Genomic DNA, 17,124 nt, shown 5'->3' with positions numbered 1-17,124 from the left:
TTCCCTTTGAATTGTGAGAAATTTTATTTCTCACCTGTTTAATGAAAATAGATGCATCTTCATAAATTGTTGCGAAGGTTAAGGAAAACAATACATAAGAGTCTAGCTTAGTGTCAGAATAAAAATATCCCATTAAAAGTTAGCTATTTTATCAAAATGCTATAATAATATGAAGGAATTTCAGCAAAAATATAAACAATGTAAATGCCAAGAGCATGTAATGAATTTAGGGGAAAAAATCATTATATTTATTTCAAAAGTGTTTTTTCTGAAGACAAAAAGCACAAGAAATTTAACAAATATATATTTTCTTCCATAACTAGCAAGTTATTTTTGTATTTTTCCACTTTATGTCTAAACCAAAATGTGTTATAATGTTTTAATAAAAAAAGCACTTGAGGATGTTATTTGCATCATAATTATCTGTTATTAAAATAAAATTATGATAAAAGTACTAACTTATTTTCAATATACAATCTCTATAAATTATATCATAACTAAATGTCAATTTACTTTATACTTGAAAATATTTAGCATAAATGAGACATTTTTCCCAATGGTAGACAACACAAAATTGTAATTCTTGATGAAATGATTCCTATAAAAACTAATCCTTTGCTAATCTATATATCTCCAGATGGCAATAGACATCATTTTTTTGTATATCTATGGCAAATTCAAGAACACAACACATGTTTTAGTTTAAAATTTTCTAAGCTTAAGATAAATATGGAAGTAGTGAAATCTGCTTGGTTAACTCTTAATATATTTGCATTTTAGAAATCCACTACAATTACTTCATGTAAACTTTAAACATATATCTTAAATGAACCATACATTGCCAGAAATATTTAATTAATTCCAAAACTGAAAATTTCTAAAATTACCACAATTATATTCTTAAAAATGTGCATTTTTTATAATATGGCTATTATATTCTGAAAGCATGCTTTGAAATCAGTGCTCCCAAGTAATAAAACAGACAACTAATAGCTAAATCTGTAATTTTTAGGCATTATGAGCAAATTCAGAATGGTCACTGTACCTTGTGTCGCAATCTTATTAGAGGTTGATAGGATTTAAGGCCATATCCTGTTTCTTTGACCGGCCTTCCTTCTGACTCCAGAAAAATTAATCCGAGAACCAAAACAGTAGACCAGCACTTAAACATCCTTATTGCTTTTCACCTGTGAAAATTGACATTATAAATAATCAGAAAAGCATCCTATATTGAAGAAATGTTTCCTGAAATATTCAATAGCACATGGAAATAGGTCTAATCAAAATTTGCTGGTTATTTCCCAAATAGGTAAACTTCCCCAAATAAATATGATCCCCTTGTCCATAACAAATACTGCTTACCTGTTTGTTTCACTCATAGTCTACAAAATATGTAAAAATATAGGGGCTGTTAAAAATGAATTGAGGAAAAGGCAAAAACAGGTTGAAAGAAAATAAAAAAAACAAAAATATTCTAAGTATCTATAAAGAAAACAGATTATCAACATATTTGTAAATCTTAAACACCTCTGAGTTTGTTGAATAAACCTTAATAAATCTTTAACTATTACAACTCATTGGTAAATTTTTTTAGAGGTTAATAAGGTAGTCTCTCTAGTAGGTACTTAAAATGAGGTATAACAGAAATTATGCAGATAGGTTACACTGAGTTACAAATACATTTTCCAATTGTATCTAAAATGGCATTTCCTAGAAAATGGTCTTACACAAGCTTTATTTTTTTAAGATTTTTTTTTTAATTTATACAAGAGCTGGGGTACAGGTCAGATGTGTGGGAGAGTGAGAGGATTTACCATAGATAGAGCAGGGAACAGAACAAGCAGACTGACCGAAATACACTGCTGAGATGAGCAGCAGGTGAGACAGGAGAGGTCTGCTATGCCATGTGGGTTGCTCCGAGGCCAGCAGGGATCGAACCAGCACTGCAGAGGCTGCGGACAGCTTAACAGTGCTGCGCTCAACCGCCTGTGCCACCAGGGCGGCTCCATACACATGCTTTGAAGTAAAAGTGCTATGGCTCTTTCCAGGTGTCTATATTTTTATTAATAGATATACCAGAAAAATTATAAATGATATATATTTATTTATAATCATATAAATGTCATTTCACAAATAAATCTATGCCATGTATTCAACTCTATTCCTTCCATTCTACTACTTTTGCCAACACAGTTTGTTCCTACTGTGACAGTAGATTTTTGTCCTCTGAAGCCAGTCTCTATGTCTGACTTCTTGAGAAACTTCACAAATTGACTAAGCCTGTTATTTATGTTCTGCTTCTTCAAATATTCTTAAGTCACCTATATATTAACATAATTTCTCCCCTCTACTTGGTGAATTTTCTGAAAGAGTTGTATATTTCATTTTATCCATTTTCTTACACTAGGCTGCTTTAATTATGCTTCCCCCCCACCATCACTCTATCAAAATAACATTTTTTTTTCAAGAAAAGGTTACTTCAATCGGTGTCTATGATACCCTCTCTTCTGTTTCTAAGAAGCTTATAGAAAAACCATCCTAATCTTTATGCAAGTTCATCTATTCCTTTACCTACTTTCCCATTAAATATTATATTTTATCAAATTTCATTTTTAATCATTTAGTATGTTCCATTTACTCAGATTAAGTTACTTCAGCACAATCTATGGTGTATGTGTGTATATCTATGTGTGTATTAAAATATATGGCCAGGGCCTCCCTGGTGGTGCAAGGGATTAAGACACAACCTATGAAGCTCGCCACAGCCACTGCAGCATGAGTTCGATCCCTGGCCAGCGAGGTGACCCACATGGCACAGCAGACCTCTCCTGACTCACCCGCTGCTCCCCTCAGCAGTGTATTTCAGTACATCTGCCTGTTCTGTTCCCCACTCTGTCTCTTGTGAATCCTCTCATTTTCCACATCTCTAGCCTGCACAGTTCTTCTGTGCATAAATCTTAAATACATATATATATATGGTCATATATATAGATATATATAGATACACATATACATACATACATATATACATATATATATATATATATATATATATATATATATCTTCTGATCTCCAGGTTGGTTTAGCTAGATTACCTAAAAGCTCTACCCTTATGCTTCAAAAGCAACACTCCATAGAGTATACCTTCCTTCCCATGCCCCAGAAAGTCATTTTTCTTAATTTCATTTATAAATTTACTTAAGCCAGAAACAAAGCAAACATCCTTGACAATTCCATACCCTTATCCTTTCATATTAAACCCATCACTAAGTTCTGCTACTCCTACCTTCAACTGGCTCCCAAACACCAGTTCCTCTCTGAGTCAATTGTCACAACTCTAGCTCAAGTTTTCAGCACCACTTCTCCACTGAACTATCCCTATCACAACATGACTGGCCTTTCATATTTATGCACCTGCAACTTCAATCCATTCACATACCATAGCCTGAGTGATCAGGTCAACTAATGTTACTGCTTTTGCTAATAAATTTATGATATACTCATCTTTGGTTAGGACATAAAATCAATGATATAACCCACAAGCTCCCTAGTATAGGTGCTATATGACTTTTTCTTCCATTAAATAACTGCTTTCCAGCTACATTAATCTTCATTCAGTTCTTTGTATTTATTTTGCCCATTCCTGCAATGAGGCTTTTGTGAGCTATTTCTTGCAATTGAAATGTATTATTTTATGCCTACTTAACACCCCAAGGACCTCCACTTATCAAACATTCCCTATAATACAAAGCCTGTTACATCTTTAGTTATTTCCTAGATCAATCTTCATTTCAGAGCATATATTTGTAATTAAACATCATGAATATGATTATTTGTACAACGTTGGCTTTATTAGATTACATTTATTTCACTCCTTCAAACTTCTTGATTTCAGGGATTCAGTTTTATTTTTTTTCTTTGATTTTTTTCCCCTGGTATTATATCATCTGGGCTAGCATATCTTCTGGTACCTGCTAGATACTACGCACTCAATAAATGAATGCATTAATGAATATAAACTTGAATTCAAGGGTAAAAAAAGATCAAATTTCCCCACAATATGACAGCAATTCCTGTTTCCACTATTGCTCCAAAACTTGTGAAAACTAACCTGAGAAAACTAAATATTTTCATTTGCAATCCATCCTTTTGCTGTCATTTTGATGTATAGTCTAATCCTTCTCTCAGAGGTAAATATTTGTTTATGAGAAAACTGAATGCAATATTTTAAATTCAAGATAAAACTCAAGAATAAAGCAAACAGGATCAGTTCAAGTGAAGGGATATTTTCTCTGGGTTTTGAATACTGTGCTCCAGGTGTCATCAACAGGGAGAGAGAGTGTAGAGGAAGGACAGTGTTGTTTCCTGTAGTCATCTCTCGTTAAAGGTGAAGACATAAATTTCCTAAAAGTGGCCAACTAAGAATTTCCCTTTCAGGCCTCCCTCATGGTGCAAGGGATTAAGATGCAGCCTATGAAGCTATCTGCAGCCTCTGCAGCATAAGTTCAATCCCCAGCCAAGGAGCTACCCACATGGCACAGCAGACCTCTCCTGCCTCGCCCGCTGCTCCCCTCAGCAGTGTATTTCGGTCAGTCTGCCTGTTATGTTCCCCACTCTGTCTCTGGTGAATCCTCTCACACACCCCCACATCTCTGTCCTGTACCCCAGTTCTTGTATGATTAAATAAATAAAAATCTTTAAAAAATAAAAAGAATTCCACTTTCTCTTCCCTTTTTCTTTTGCCCTCTTCCCTTCTTCCTTCCATTTCTCCCTCCCTTTTCTCTTTTTCTCTATACACACTCCCATAGGTATGCATTTGTGTGTGTGTGAGTGTGTGTACACTGGTTTCCTTTACCATCCAAAAGTAGAGCATTCCAATGGAATCTTTCATAAAACAAAGTAGTTTAAATGGAAAAAATAATTACATTTATACGGAACATTTTTTGAGTGTTCCCAGGCAGGCCCCCAAAATAACCTACCAAATCAACCATACAAAATCTAAAATAACTTATGAAAAAGGAGGAATGACAGGATAAATGCACAGCCTGTAGGGCATAGTTCCCAGGGCAGGGGCTGGGCAGGGACCCTCGCTGCTCAGGGCACTGCTACCTCTAGAACAGCTGCTGCCAACACTGTGGCTATTTGTGAAATCTCTTGAGATTTCTTTCAGTTAGCAAAAAAAAAATGCAGTAATGTAGGGTTTTTGTGAAAGCAAAGTGTTGTGACATAAGCTTTTTAAAAGCGGGACATACATTTTAAAAACAGGGATAGCTCGCTCTATCTATCTCCAACTATCACCTACCTACCCACTGAACTACAGACACTGCATGAGTACAAATATTATACCTAATATAAAATTAGAGTAAATTAACAATTATTTTTTTAAAAGACCAAAATCTCAGGTGTTCATTAAAAAACTTTCACACATTGACAATTAGATCAATAATCTCCTAATCAATAATCTCCTAATTTTTTCTCTACTCAAAAGCAGTAGTCTGGAAATATCTTTTATAATGTTCAAATGTTGATAAGTCAGTGTGTAAATCTTCAGTATATGCAATCTCTTTGTGCTATTTTGTTACGTATATTACTAACCATGATTTTTTATTGAGTATTCTGATTTTCAAGTGTAAAAGTTCTTAACACAAAGTTACACAAAAAATATAAATATGAATTCTTTATCTCAGCCAAAGTTATCATACAACTGGAGTGATTTACTTTGTATCACATAAACCGAAACGTAATACTGAAAGTTAGATGGCTTGTTTTTAGGAGAGCTCTGATTTCTATTACAGATAGGCCTCTGAGCACAGCAGTCTAGTGTTAGACAAGACAAAGGACAATGACTAGTTTCCCTGTTTATCTTTAGTGCATGGCTACCTTTGTAAGATTTTATCCATTGAAATATCACTAAGAAAAATAATTGAATCTAATTATAGTTGCCAAATATTAAACAGAAAGATGGCTTTTCTCAATGGATGCTCAAAACATAATTATCATCTTCTTACTTCTCTTCAACTACATCCTTTAAAAATGTCATTATTATATATCTTTAAAAGTTCACTCATCCACAGAGGTGTTCCAGAAATTGTTTGTAAATCAGTCATAATCGATCCCATGATATACTGATTTGTGATCTCACTTTCTCAGTATAGTAACCTCTGACACCTGTTAAGTTTTTCTAATTAATTGGCAGTTTGTTGACAGCTTAGTAAGAACACTGAAAAGCATGTGACTAAAACAAACCAGCTGGAACAGATGGTACAATAATGCTCCTATGACTTTTTCTTATAACCTCCACATTTACAGGGAAGTGTCAGAAAACAACCTCATTAACTTAGAGAAAACAAAATGCACATGCATTTAAAAAGTATCTGTCAAACATTAGATATAACAAAGTGAAATTTAAATATGGTAGGAGGAAAAGACACAGGTTTCTCTTCAAAAAGTATCCAATATTTCGTTAGGAGTGGATGAGGGAAGTTGATTAACTGAAAATAACAAAGAGGGGCATTTGGGGGCTGAAAAGAACACCCTAACATTGGATATTGTAATGGTTATAAAATATAATTTACTAAGACATATTGCTATGTCCATTAATGATGAGCAGATTTTGTTGTATACAAGTTATATTTTAATATTTATTACAAAAATACCAATTTTTTATGAATCAAAGTACATTTGCACTAATGGTATATGTTGTACTGCTTTTGATGGTAGGATTCACATTATTTAGAAGATTCAAATTTAAAAAAAAAATTAAAACAAATTAAGAGTGTTAAAGTATTGCCTTAGGAACATAGGGTAGCATTTGAGATGATGAGGAAACAGGTATTACGGCAAATACTGGGCAAGCATATCCCCAAATATTGCAGAGAAGCCATATCCAGAAAATTTCACCTGGAGTAACCACACAACCTCTGACTCCATCCTGAAAAACTACTGTAGGTTTTTCAAGAGAGAGCTTCACTCTCTTCATTTGTGAAACTTTTTCTGCCAATCTTACATGAACTATGCTGCTCTCTGCTACAATTTTTATGTATCTCCTTTAGGGACTTTTTACCTTGGACTGTGATTCATTCAAGAAAGTTCACTATCTGCAATGGCGGGAAGACACAGAGCAAGCTCTCTATGACCGGAGCAGGGGGGTGAAGGAGGACAGAGTCCTGGAGCCTTCGGTGGCTTTTCAGGCTTTTATTGGGATTTACCAGGCACACATCAGGCAGGGGTGCTGGCCTCCCAGCCCCAGCAAGTCTTCACTCTTTCTGGGCTCTCCTGCTGTCTCTAGTGCTATCTCTGCTTCTCTGCTCTCTGCTCTTCTCGTGGTTCTTCCAATTGTTCTCTGCTCTACTCATGGTTCTGCTGGCATCCCCATGACACCGCCCTTATAAGCCCAGTCTCTTAGCCCAGGTGAATCCCATCTATGCATGCCCACACCCTACTCCAGGTGCCTGCCATTAGGTATGCATTCAGAACCTCAGGGATCCATCATCAGTCCTAATGGCGGGAGGGCAGAAAAGCCTGATGCTTTTTTACCTTACCCTACACTATCCTCATACAGATATAAAAGTAAACTAATCTGTCACAAGCTATCAAGTTTTTTCACTTATATCTTTTTTGTTCTGGAACAAGGAAGTGCCTAATAACTAGAGTGTGTTTACTTGCTGCTATGTCATATTCCTATGAGACAGAGAAATGACTTTGAAATTACCTTTCTCATTCTATGTAACCTCAGCAAAATCAGTTGCCTTAGTTGGATACCATCCATATGATGGGATTTATGACCCTATATAGCCTAGCATAGAATAGGGTCTAGCACTCGATTATTCCTTCTGAGTAGATATATTGATCTGTAAAGGCTACAGGGACAAACAAGTTTAAGAGAGAATCTTACAATTTTTTTTTGAGATTCCCACTTGGTAGTCCAATTGGAGGTATTAAATAGGCATAGGGGCAAAGGAACCTGGATTTTAGCAAGGAGGTATGGACTAAAGATACCTGTTTGGAGCTATTAGCATTTAAACTTCTTTTAATCTGGGTATGATATGGGAAGACATTAAAGAGGAGAAGAAATACATAAGCTAAGCCTGCCTGCAGGCTCAGCTGAAATTAAACTCTATACCAGGAGGGAAGGAAAATAAAAATAGTCAAAGGTAATTTTGGAAAAATGATAGATGAAAATTTCATTAGAATGGAATGACTAGAAACCACAGCACTTGTTGTCATCTGACATGTTATATTTTTACTGGTTTGTTGGTATAATGTCTGCATCAAACCAAAATGCTAACTATATAAAGACTTTGATAATCATTTGTGGAAATGAGAGAAGTAACTGACACACAGCATGAGCTTAATAGATATTTGGGGGATAAATCAATGAATGAATAAATTAATGATACATAATTTGAAATAGAAGGTATACATGAAGTAATACTTAATACTATTGGTATAACTGAAAATATTCATTAAAACTGATCGTAAAATCCATTTAGAGATCAAATTGCAACTATCACAAAAAGCTTTTCTTTTACACCTGGATCAACACTGGGCTTTCAATGGAAAGTTCTTTGGAAAAGCCTCCCTGGTCAAGGACAGATGGTGTTTTCATTCCTAAGCTCAACTAAAATTGGAAGGACTGAAGGAACTTCCTTTCTATCTATCAGGCAAGTCTATTGCAGCAACTATTTTCATCATTTGACCTACTTTAACTTCACACCCCTTACTTTGAACTCTGTGGCGGAGTTCTAATTTAATATTTCTCTTAAGAAAAAAATCATTCTTCAAAGAATCCAATGTTACGTGCAGTGGATTCTTCTCTTAAGAGAAATGGAAATTTTAGATGCAGCAGTTGATTCTCCTTGTCAGAGTAAGAGATTCTCCCAATCACTGTTTAGTCTTCAAAGATTCATTCTAATGTGCATCATTTGAAAACTAAACAAGATAGGGCAACAATATGGGTCACTGCCATAATGTTCTATTATGACCAAAAATAAAAGAGCAGCAAAAGAAACATCATATATATCCCATTAGATATATTGGCATAGCATCTGAGAGGTATTCTCGCTTATATTGAACCAATATATAAAGATTACTTTATCAAAATAAAGACTCCAAGTTTATAAAACTGATTATCTGAACACAAAGCTGCCTCCACTCAAATTTGACCCATGGTTTTGTTATGATTCTAGTTAGACATATATAATGATGTAGATGGAAAGAGAGAGCCTGTAAAAGAAGTGGCCATATAGGAAAACTAATTATTCAGAGTGTATGTTACTGGGACAGAGAATCTCTCACTATATTCATTTTAGATAAAAGTGAAGATAAGTGAAGATACATGATAAATGCATCAGTAATCAGAAGAGCAATAGCTACAGATGTGACTTCTATATTCAGATAACAGCAACAAGAACCTTACAAATCTGCATGGAAACACTAGCATACAGAGAGTGTTTCTTCAGTTTCTTTATTCTATGCCTTGTTGGATTATATTATGAGCTTCCAAAATGTTTAAAAACAATGTTATATGTTGAAAAATTATATGTGTAGTACACTTTTCTCCCTAATCTGGGATAAGAATAAACTTTTAAGTGTTAAATAATGAGAACTATGACCACTAAATTAATTGCATTCTTTCAAAAAAGGAAGGACTTTTATCACATTGACATCTTGAGACATTAATTTGGATGAACAAAACTATCCAGATTACTATCAATTATACCTTTCAGTAGCCAGCTTAATTTGAAACTAAAAGAAGAAACTACATAAAGATAAAATATATTCACTGCCGTTTTAGGGAGAGTGCAGTGTAAAATGTCTAATCATTTAAGCTTTACATTAACTGAAAATATTCACACTGAATTATATTTTATTTTAAATGTATGTACTTTATTTTAAACAAATGAAAATCTCACATTATGAAAATCAGTTAATTGATTAATATTTGTTTCCCCAAACTATCTTTGCTTTACAAAACTACTTATGCTGTAGTTATATTAAATACTGTGGTGCTTTAAAACATTTTTCAAAGTAAATTTTTTTTATAGAGGCATGTTATTTATTTATTTATTTGTTTGTTTGTTTGTTTGTTTTGTTTATACATGCACTGGGTACAGTCAGAAGTGTGGGAGGGTGAGAGAATTCACCAGAGCCAGAGTGGGGAGCAGCAGGCAGACTGAAGTACACTGCTGAGGGGAGCAGTGGGCGGCAGGAGAGGTCTGTGCGCCATGCGGGACCCTCCTCTGGTGGCCGGGGAGCAGCCAGAGATCGAACCGGCTCCCTAGAGGCCGCGGGCAGCTTCGCAACCCAGCGCTCAACTGCTGCGCCACCGGGGAGGCCCTAAAGTAAAATATTTAAGTACTACATAGAACCCATGTTAGCAGAGTGAAAAGATATATCTGAGATATATTTTCTCACATGAGAAAAGAATGGTATATCATGATGAAAGTAAAAAGTGGGCATTGAACACAGCTACTCTAATTATGGGGACAGAATTTTTGCTTGTTTGTTAGTTTTAATACTATAACACACCTACCTAGAATCCATTCACTATACCAAAGAAGGACATGCATGTGCAAAGGTCTTGGTGTCTAGGGAATTCTTTAGAAGCTACAGCTCTGTGAAGCCCAACAGCTTTGTTTTTATCACTAAATTCTCTAGAGTTTCCAAAGTCAACGGAGGACATCAGAGAAATCATTCTTTATAGAATTTTATTGTTTGAGTAGAATTTCTAGAAAACTTCTTGTTTGTACATTTGTTCCATTAAAATAATCTTCACTGGACAAATGCATATGTATAGTGATGGTTAGTTATATATAGATGGTTACAGGTGTACCCATATAACTTCAGATATATAGCAGATACACATGTATTTCAGTATAACCTATTTATATAAGTATACAAGTAAACCATATACAGTTTCATATATGCATCTATAGAACTGGTGATTTTGTTATATAACCCTGTAGATGTTTAAGTTCTATTTAAATGGCTCTATAAATTACATGAGCTAAATAGATACACATATATATAATTATTAGTGTTATTAGGCATTTTTGACAACTGTGAAACAGAATGAAACTCTGGATCAAGCTGACTTAACCAAAGCAATTTGTTAAGTTGTATGAACTCACAGTTGACTAGACTTCAAATTGTCTATACCAGGGTCTCAAATTTAGGCAGAAAAAAAAAGCACAGTTTCTGGTGACTTTTTCAAACTCCTAAAAGAGCTCCTGAACCTGATTTATAATACATTCATTGTTTAATAGACAAAAAGTGTGTTATATATAATCTGCAGTTAAATTAATTCCATACATCCATATTGATATGACCTACAATAAATATTATTTAAAAAATAAAATTCAATTTTACGTGACAGCTTATTAAACTACTGGTCACTTCCTTCTTCTCATTGATTTATCTGAGTAGTTTTGAAATAATTTGATCTAAATACTCTGGTTTATATGTTCTTCCACACACATAATGGGCCTTCCAAGTTCTACCTTGCTGAAAGTTGCATCTATAACATGGTGTAAAATGACTGGTTAAAATCATGCCCTAATATGAGCAACATAACATGATATATCTTAGCTGCTCACTTAACTTTTCTCTACTATATGTCCACCTGGATATATGTGACAAGGTCAAAAAAAGAAAAAAGATATTTCAGGATTGTTCCTATACTTTTCTAAGTGGTTTATTTCATACATTGAATTTCTGAGTTTTAGCTTCTTTTCACAGAAATCTGACAAAAAATAGTCACTTTTTCTTCTTGGGGTTGATAAACTGAGAATATTTATTTCTCAAAACTGTAACAAAAGTAATTCTAATGCTGACAGCAGCATGCAGTAGTAGAAAGAACAATAGGTTAAAAGCCAAAAGATATAAAGTCTACTTGTGGCTGAGTTCCTAGACCAATTTCTTAACACTTGTATTTCAGTTCTCCATCCACTGAGATCCAGCTTCTGCTACCTAATCCCTGAAACTGCTCTCCTGGCAGTGACCCCGTGACTGGCCATTTCTCTCTTGTAGCTTGAATCACCCCATCTCTTCATAATTTCATTTTACCTTTCTAGTATAATGCACCCTGACTGTCTTCACTCTTCCATGATCCAAGTTGCCAGGTGTTTCTGCAGTGGGAGCAGGAGAAGGAGACTCCACTGGTGTCTGCTAGTAGCTGCCAAGCCACTGCAAGCCCCCAGGCAGTCCTTAGCCATGAGAATCTGCAAGTAGGCTACAGAGTCATGTTTTTTGATGTAGAAAGTCCAACCCCTATAATGCTTCACTCTCCACCCCAGCTGGATATGGAATGCCTAGTAACGCATATGATGAATGACAGAGTATGCTTGCCTGCCCCAAACTTTCCTTGAAACTCATGCATATGTATAACCTCCTTATGAATATCTCTATTAATTCAAAAACCCATTATAAGTCAGGCAGCCTGGTTTGGGTCCCAAATACCATCTGGCTTGTTTGACCTAGTCAACTCCTTTCTGGTTACCACTTAAATCGATGTCTTTATGTTTCCATTGGCACACACAAAACACAAGGGCCCTTAGATGTTCTGCCTGATTGTGCCATTTTGCTGTATTCTTTTCTACTCTTTCCTGACTAAAGCTGGTAGACCTTAGGCTTTGTCTGTCAAATTCAAAATTTAATTCTTAATCTGAATGATAAAGTTTATTTTTGTTTTGACTTATTTCTAAGGCAATAATATATTCCAGAAAATTTTAAGGAAAAAACAACTGCATGTCATGATGTTAGAAACTGAAAAAATATAAAAAAAAAAACCTTATTTTCAAAACAAGTACCAATTACACTAATTATGCAAATTAACACTAACAAAACACATTGATTTGATCTATTTTCCCTCCTAACCAATACAGAGTTAAGTTATTGCGCATTGTGAAATGTTAGATGAAGATTAGCTACTTCGGGGCTTCCCTGGTGGCACAAAGGGTTAAGCATTGCACTGTGAAGAAACCTGCAGCCTCTGCAGCACAAGTTCGATCCCCGGCCGGCTAGGGAGAAACCTACATGGTGAGGCAGACCTCTCCTGCCTCGCCCCCTGCTCCCCTCAGCAGTGTATTTCAATCAATCTGCCTGTTCTGTTCCCCACTCTGTCTCTGGTGGATCCTTTCACCCCCCACATCTCTGGCCTGTACCCCAGCTCTTGTATGCATAAATAAATCTTTAAAAAAATAAAGATTAGCTATTTCATATATGTTTGGTGTGAAAGACTTAGGACCCTACTTTGTAAGCACAATAAGTTTGCTAATGCAGTATGAAAATATGATGCTTTAAAAACATTAAAACTAATAACATATTATATGACCTTGAAGATCTTTCCCTGGTTCAAGAGAAGAGACAGTCATTATAGGCTCTGTCTTCTGAATTCACTGCCTTCTACTTTGATGAGCACTTAAAATGTAAATTAAGGACGAATGCAGCTCTTAGAATTGACTCTGCTTAAAATCCCAAAGGTACTATGTTACAGATTTTATTTGCTATTAAAAAAAATTGCAATTTTATCAATGTCAGACAGGTTTTAAACTCAGCCTATTCCATATCAAGGTTTCTAGTAGCCTATATTCTTCTATCTGGGACCAATTTTATTGTACAAGGGGAAAAAATTCTGTCACAACTTAACAATGAAGTGTTGCACAGGGAACAACTTAATTTCCTCTGTATTTAAAATTGAAATGCCATAGGGGAACACTTGCCCATTCATACAGGTCAGTCAAGGCTCAGAGGTATTGTAGTTCATACTCAGAAAATTGTGGGGAGAGTCCAGGGGTGGAGTCCACAGTTAGTAGTAGAAGTGATGGGGACCAGGATATTTTCCAGAATGATCTCACGCCTCTCCAAGAAGACACCCAGCCCACTCTAGTGTGCAGAAAAAGGGAAGAAAATAGATTTATGCTACCTAGTTCTGCCATAAGGGGTTTCACACAATCAAAACCTTCGTGTTTTCATGGGAGATATGAAAAGTAGAGTATAAACCAGGCAATAACTGATAGATAAACTTTAGACAAGACTTAAGCACACTCTTAGTGATCTGAGCTGAAACAGACAAGAGTAGCTGAAACTTTTCAAGAAATTTCTAACAAAAATTAATGCAAACTATTTCATCTAGTTATGGAGACAATGGTGGTCATTCATCAAAAAAACAAGTCATGAGCAAAATCACAGCTAAAGTCGCATTAATTTTCAGTAAGTGACATTAGATGACTTGAGTTTTATTTTACACCAAGATTTCAAATGTGAAAAAAATAAAGGATAGATAAAATGTAAATATAATGTTTTATAGTATATAACCAAAAAAAAGTACTCACTGGAAATACACAGTTTTCCAGGTATGGGTATACCATGTATTTTACAAACTTAGTGATATCTATTAACATAAAATCACTCATTTAGGTAGACTGGACATGCAAATCCAGGAGGTATGTGCATGCTCCTAAAAGTTAATAAAGACAAGTGCAGGCATCACTTTGATCTCAGAGAATCTCACATTTAAAATCTTTTGGCATGGTGCCCTTTCTAATTAAATTTAAAGACACTATTTGGAATTTAAATAGAATCGGAGCTGACTTGCAGCTCCATCAGATGCTGTCTATCGTCTGAAGGTAGGCAACAAAAAGTTACAAGCATCATCCAATCCACAGATGTCTGCTTCAATATCTTGTAATTGGCAAAATCCACAGTAACCTGATAATCACTTCTTCTCGGCAGCTTTGATTCTCTAGTGTCTTTTCTCTGAGAAAGGAATGACTGAACTGTTTGGGCTCAAGGGTCCCTTCCTCTGTTCTCATGGAACTAGAACCAGAAATACACATAATGATTCTCCCAGCTGGAGGCAAGAGAGAAATGCCTCTCAAGTTCCTTTATAAGAGAATCTATTCCAAAATGGGTTCATGAATACTCAGAGAGCAGCCAAGAAAGTACTGTACTAGCTGGAAAATCTATCAAAATTTCCCTCAAGCACACTTAAATGCCTCAATATTTCATTACTTTTCTTTGAAGAAGCTAAGTTATGAGTTTGACTTACTCTGCTGGTTGTTCTACAGTAAACACAAAAAAAATCACTGAGATTGTTTTTACTTTTTTTTTTTTTTTGAGGGACCCTCACCGGCGGCCAGGGAACTAATTGGAGCTGCAGAGGCTGCAGGCAGCCCCGCAGCCCAGCGCTCAATGGCTGTGCCACCAGGGGAGGCCCAATTTTTACTTTTAATTATAATGTACACAATTTTTAATTACAGTGTATAATTGAATTGTTTAATGGTTTGTGATAAAGATATAGTATTTAAGGAAAATGCTTCCCTGTCACAAAAATATTTTCATATAATTTTATCTAAAGATTTTTACTATAGTTTTTTAATAGTCAAATAAATTTGGGGACATGGTATGGTGACAAAATTTTTATTTTGTTTTATGACTTGCATTCCTGTTTTTATTTTATTTAGCTTGTTTTTCAAATGTGATTTGATTTATAATTTTATCTTGGTTAAATATTAGTTTTCCCTGTTTCTGTGGTTATATCTTTAAGTTCTCTATTTGATTCCATTAGCCTTTGTATTCCTATGCAGATGCCAGAGATTTTAATTACTAAAGTTAGATAGCAATTCTTGATATTCAGTAAGGAAAAATATTGGCTCTTATATCCCCCACTTTAGAATGAGCATTTTTATGTTCTTCATCAGAACTCTTTTGGAAACTGAAGATGGGTTTCTAGTGTCTATAAAATATTGAACATATCTTTTTGTCTTCTAAACAATAAAATCTTCAGTTTTAAACATGTTTGGATAACATACCAAGTTACGTAAAATTAATAATAGTTCTGCCTTTAAAAGATAATTGGTTGCTCATGTTGCTATTATTATTATTATTTCCTTCCAGGTACACAGATTAATTTTTTTAAAGATTTATTTTTATTTATTTATACAAGCACTGGGTACAGTCAGAAGCGCGGGAGGGTGAGACAATTCACCTGAGCCAGAGTAGGGAGCAGAGCAGGCAGAAGGACCAAAGCACACTGCTGAGGGGAGCAGCGGGGGGCAGGAGAGGTCTGCGAGCCATGTGGGACCCTCCTCCAGTGGCCGGGGAGGAGCCGGGGATCGAACCGGCTCTGCAGAGGCTTTGGGCAGCTTCGCAACCCAGTGCTCAACAGCTGCGCCACTAGGGAGGCCCACACAGATTAATTTTTGAATTTTATTTTTGAATTTTACATAGATGGAAGTAAGCCATTTATATTATTTCAATTATTATTATTTTTATTTATTTTATTTTTTAATTTTATTTTTATATTCCCCATACAATTGCAACCCCCTTATTTTGACCCCAAGCCCTTCTTTCCCCGCCCCCCCCCCCCCATAGAGTGTCTCTGGTTCATAGTTGCTTGTTGATTTTGATTTTTTCTTTCTTACAGCTATTCTTTTTCCTGGTCCCTTATTTAAGTTTTCTAGATTCCTGCTATGAGTGAGACCATCTGGTATTTTTCTTTTTCTTTCTGGCTTATTTCGCTGAGCATGATCCCTTCCAGCGCCATCCATGTTGCTGCAAATTGCATGTGTTTATCTTTTTTGAATGCTGAGTAATATTCCATGGTGTGTATGTACCACATCTTCTTGATCCAGTCATCTATTTTTGGGCATTTGGGTTGTTTCCAAAGCTTAGCTATTGTAAATAGTGCTGCTATAAACATAGGGGGCAGGTGCTCTTTGGAATTAATGTTTCTGTGTCCTTTGGGTAAATACCTAGGAGTGGAATTGCTGGATCATATGGAAGCTCTATCTTTAATAGGTTGAGGAATCTCCACACAGCTTTCCATAGATAATTGGTTGCTCATGTCGCTATTATTATTATTATTATTTCCTTCCAGGTACACAGGTTAATTTTTGAATTTTATTTTTGAATTTTACATAGATGGAATTAAGCAATTTATATTCTTTCAATTATTATTATTATTATTATTATTATTATTTTTAATTGGGATCCAAATAATAGTGCAGTTGGCTTATGTCATTTATATATTATCCTCTCTATCTCTTTTATATATCCTTGAATTTAAAGTAAAACAGAATTATTCTTGTTTTGTCAGTTTATCCTCTGGTTATTTATATGAC

General features: G+C 35.1%; 1 protein-coding gene across 3 annotated transcripts in view; it reads right to left on the bottom strand.

The window, feature by feature from the left end:
* FSTL5 (follistatin like 5) overlaps positions 1 to 1,171 on the bottom strand; it is a gene marked incomplete at both ends in the record, with an annotated part of 468,907 nt that extends 467,736 nt beyond the window's left edge. For all 3 annotated transcript variants that reach the window (XM_084246222.1, XM_084246223.1, XM_084246224.1), the window contains one exon: positions 1,046 to 1,171. In XM_084246222.1, coding sequence (XP_084102348.1) covers positions 1,046 to 1,171 — 126 coding nt within the window. The remainder of the gene's footprint in view (positions 1 to 1,045) is intronic.
* Positions 1,172 to 17,124: the final 15,953 nt, after the last annotated feature.

This window comes from Talpa europaea (genome assembly GCF_964194135.1).
Source record: "Talpa europaea genome assembly, chromosome: 10".
In the NCBI taxonomy this organism is placed as follows: Eukaryota; Metazoa; Chordata; class Mammalia; order Eulipotyphla; family Talpidae; genus Talpa; species Talpa europaea.
Note: the sequence above shows the minus strand (reverse complement) of the source record. Positions and strands in the feature narration are given on the sequence as shown.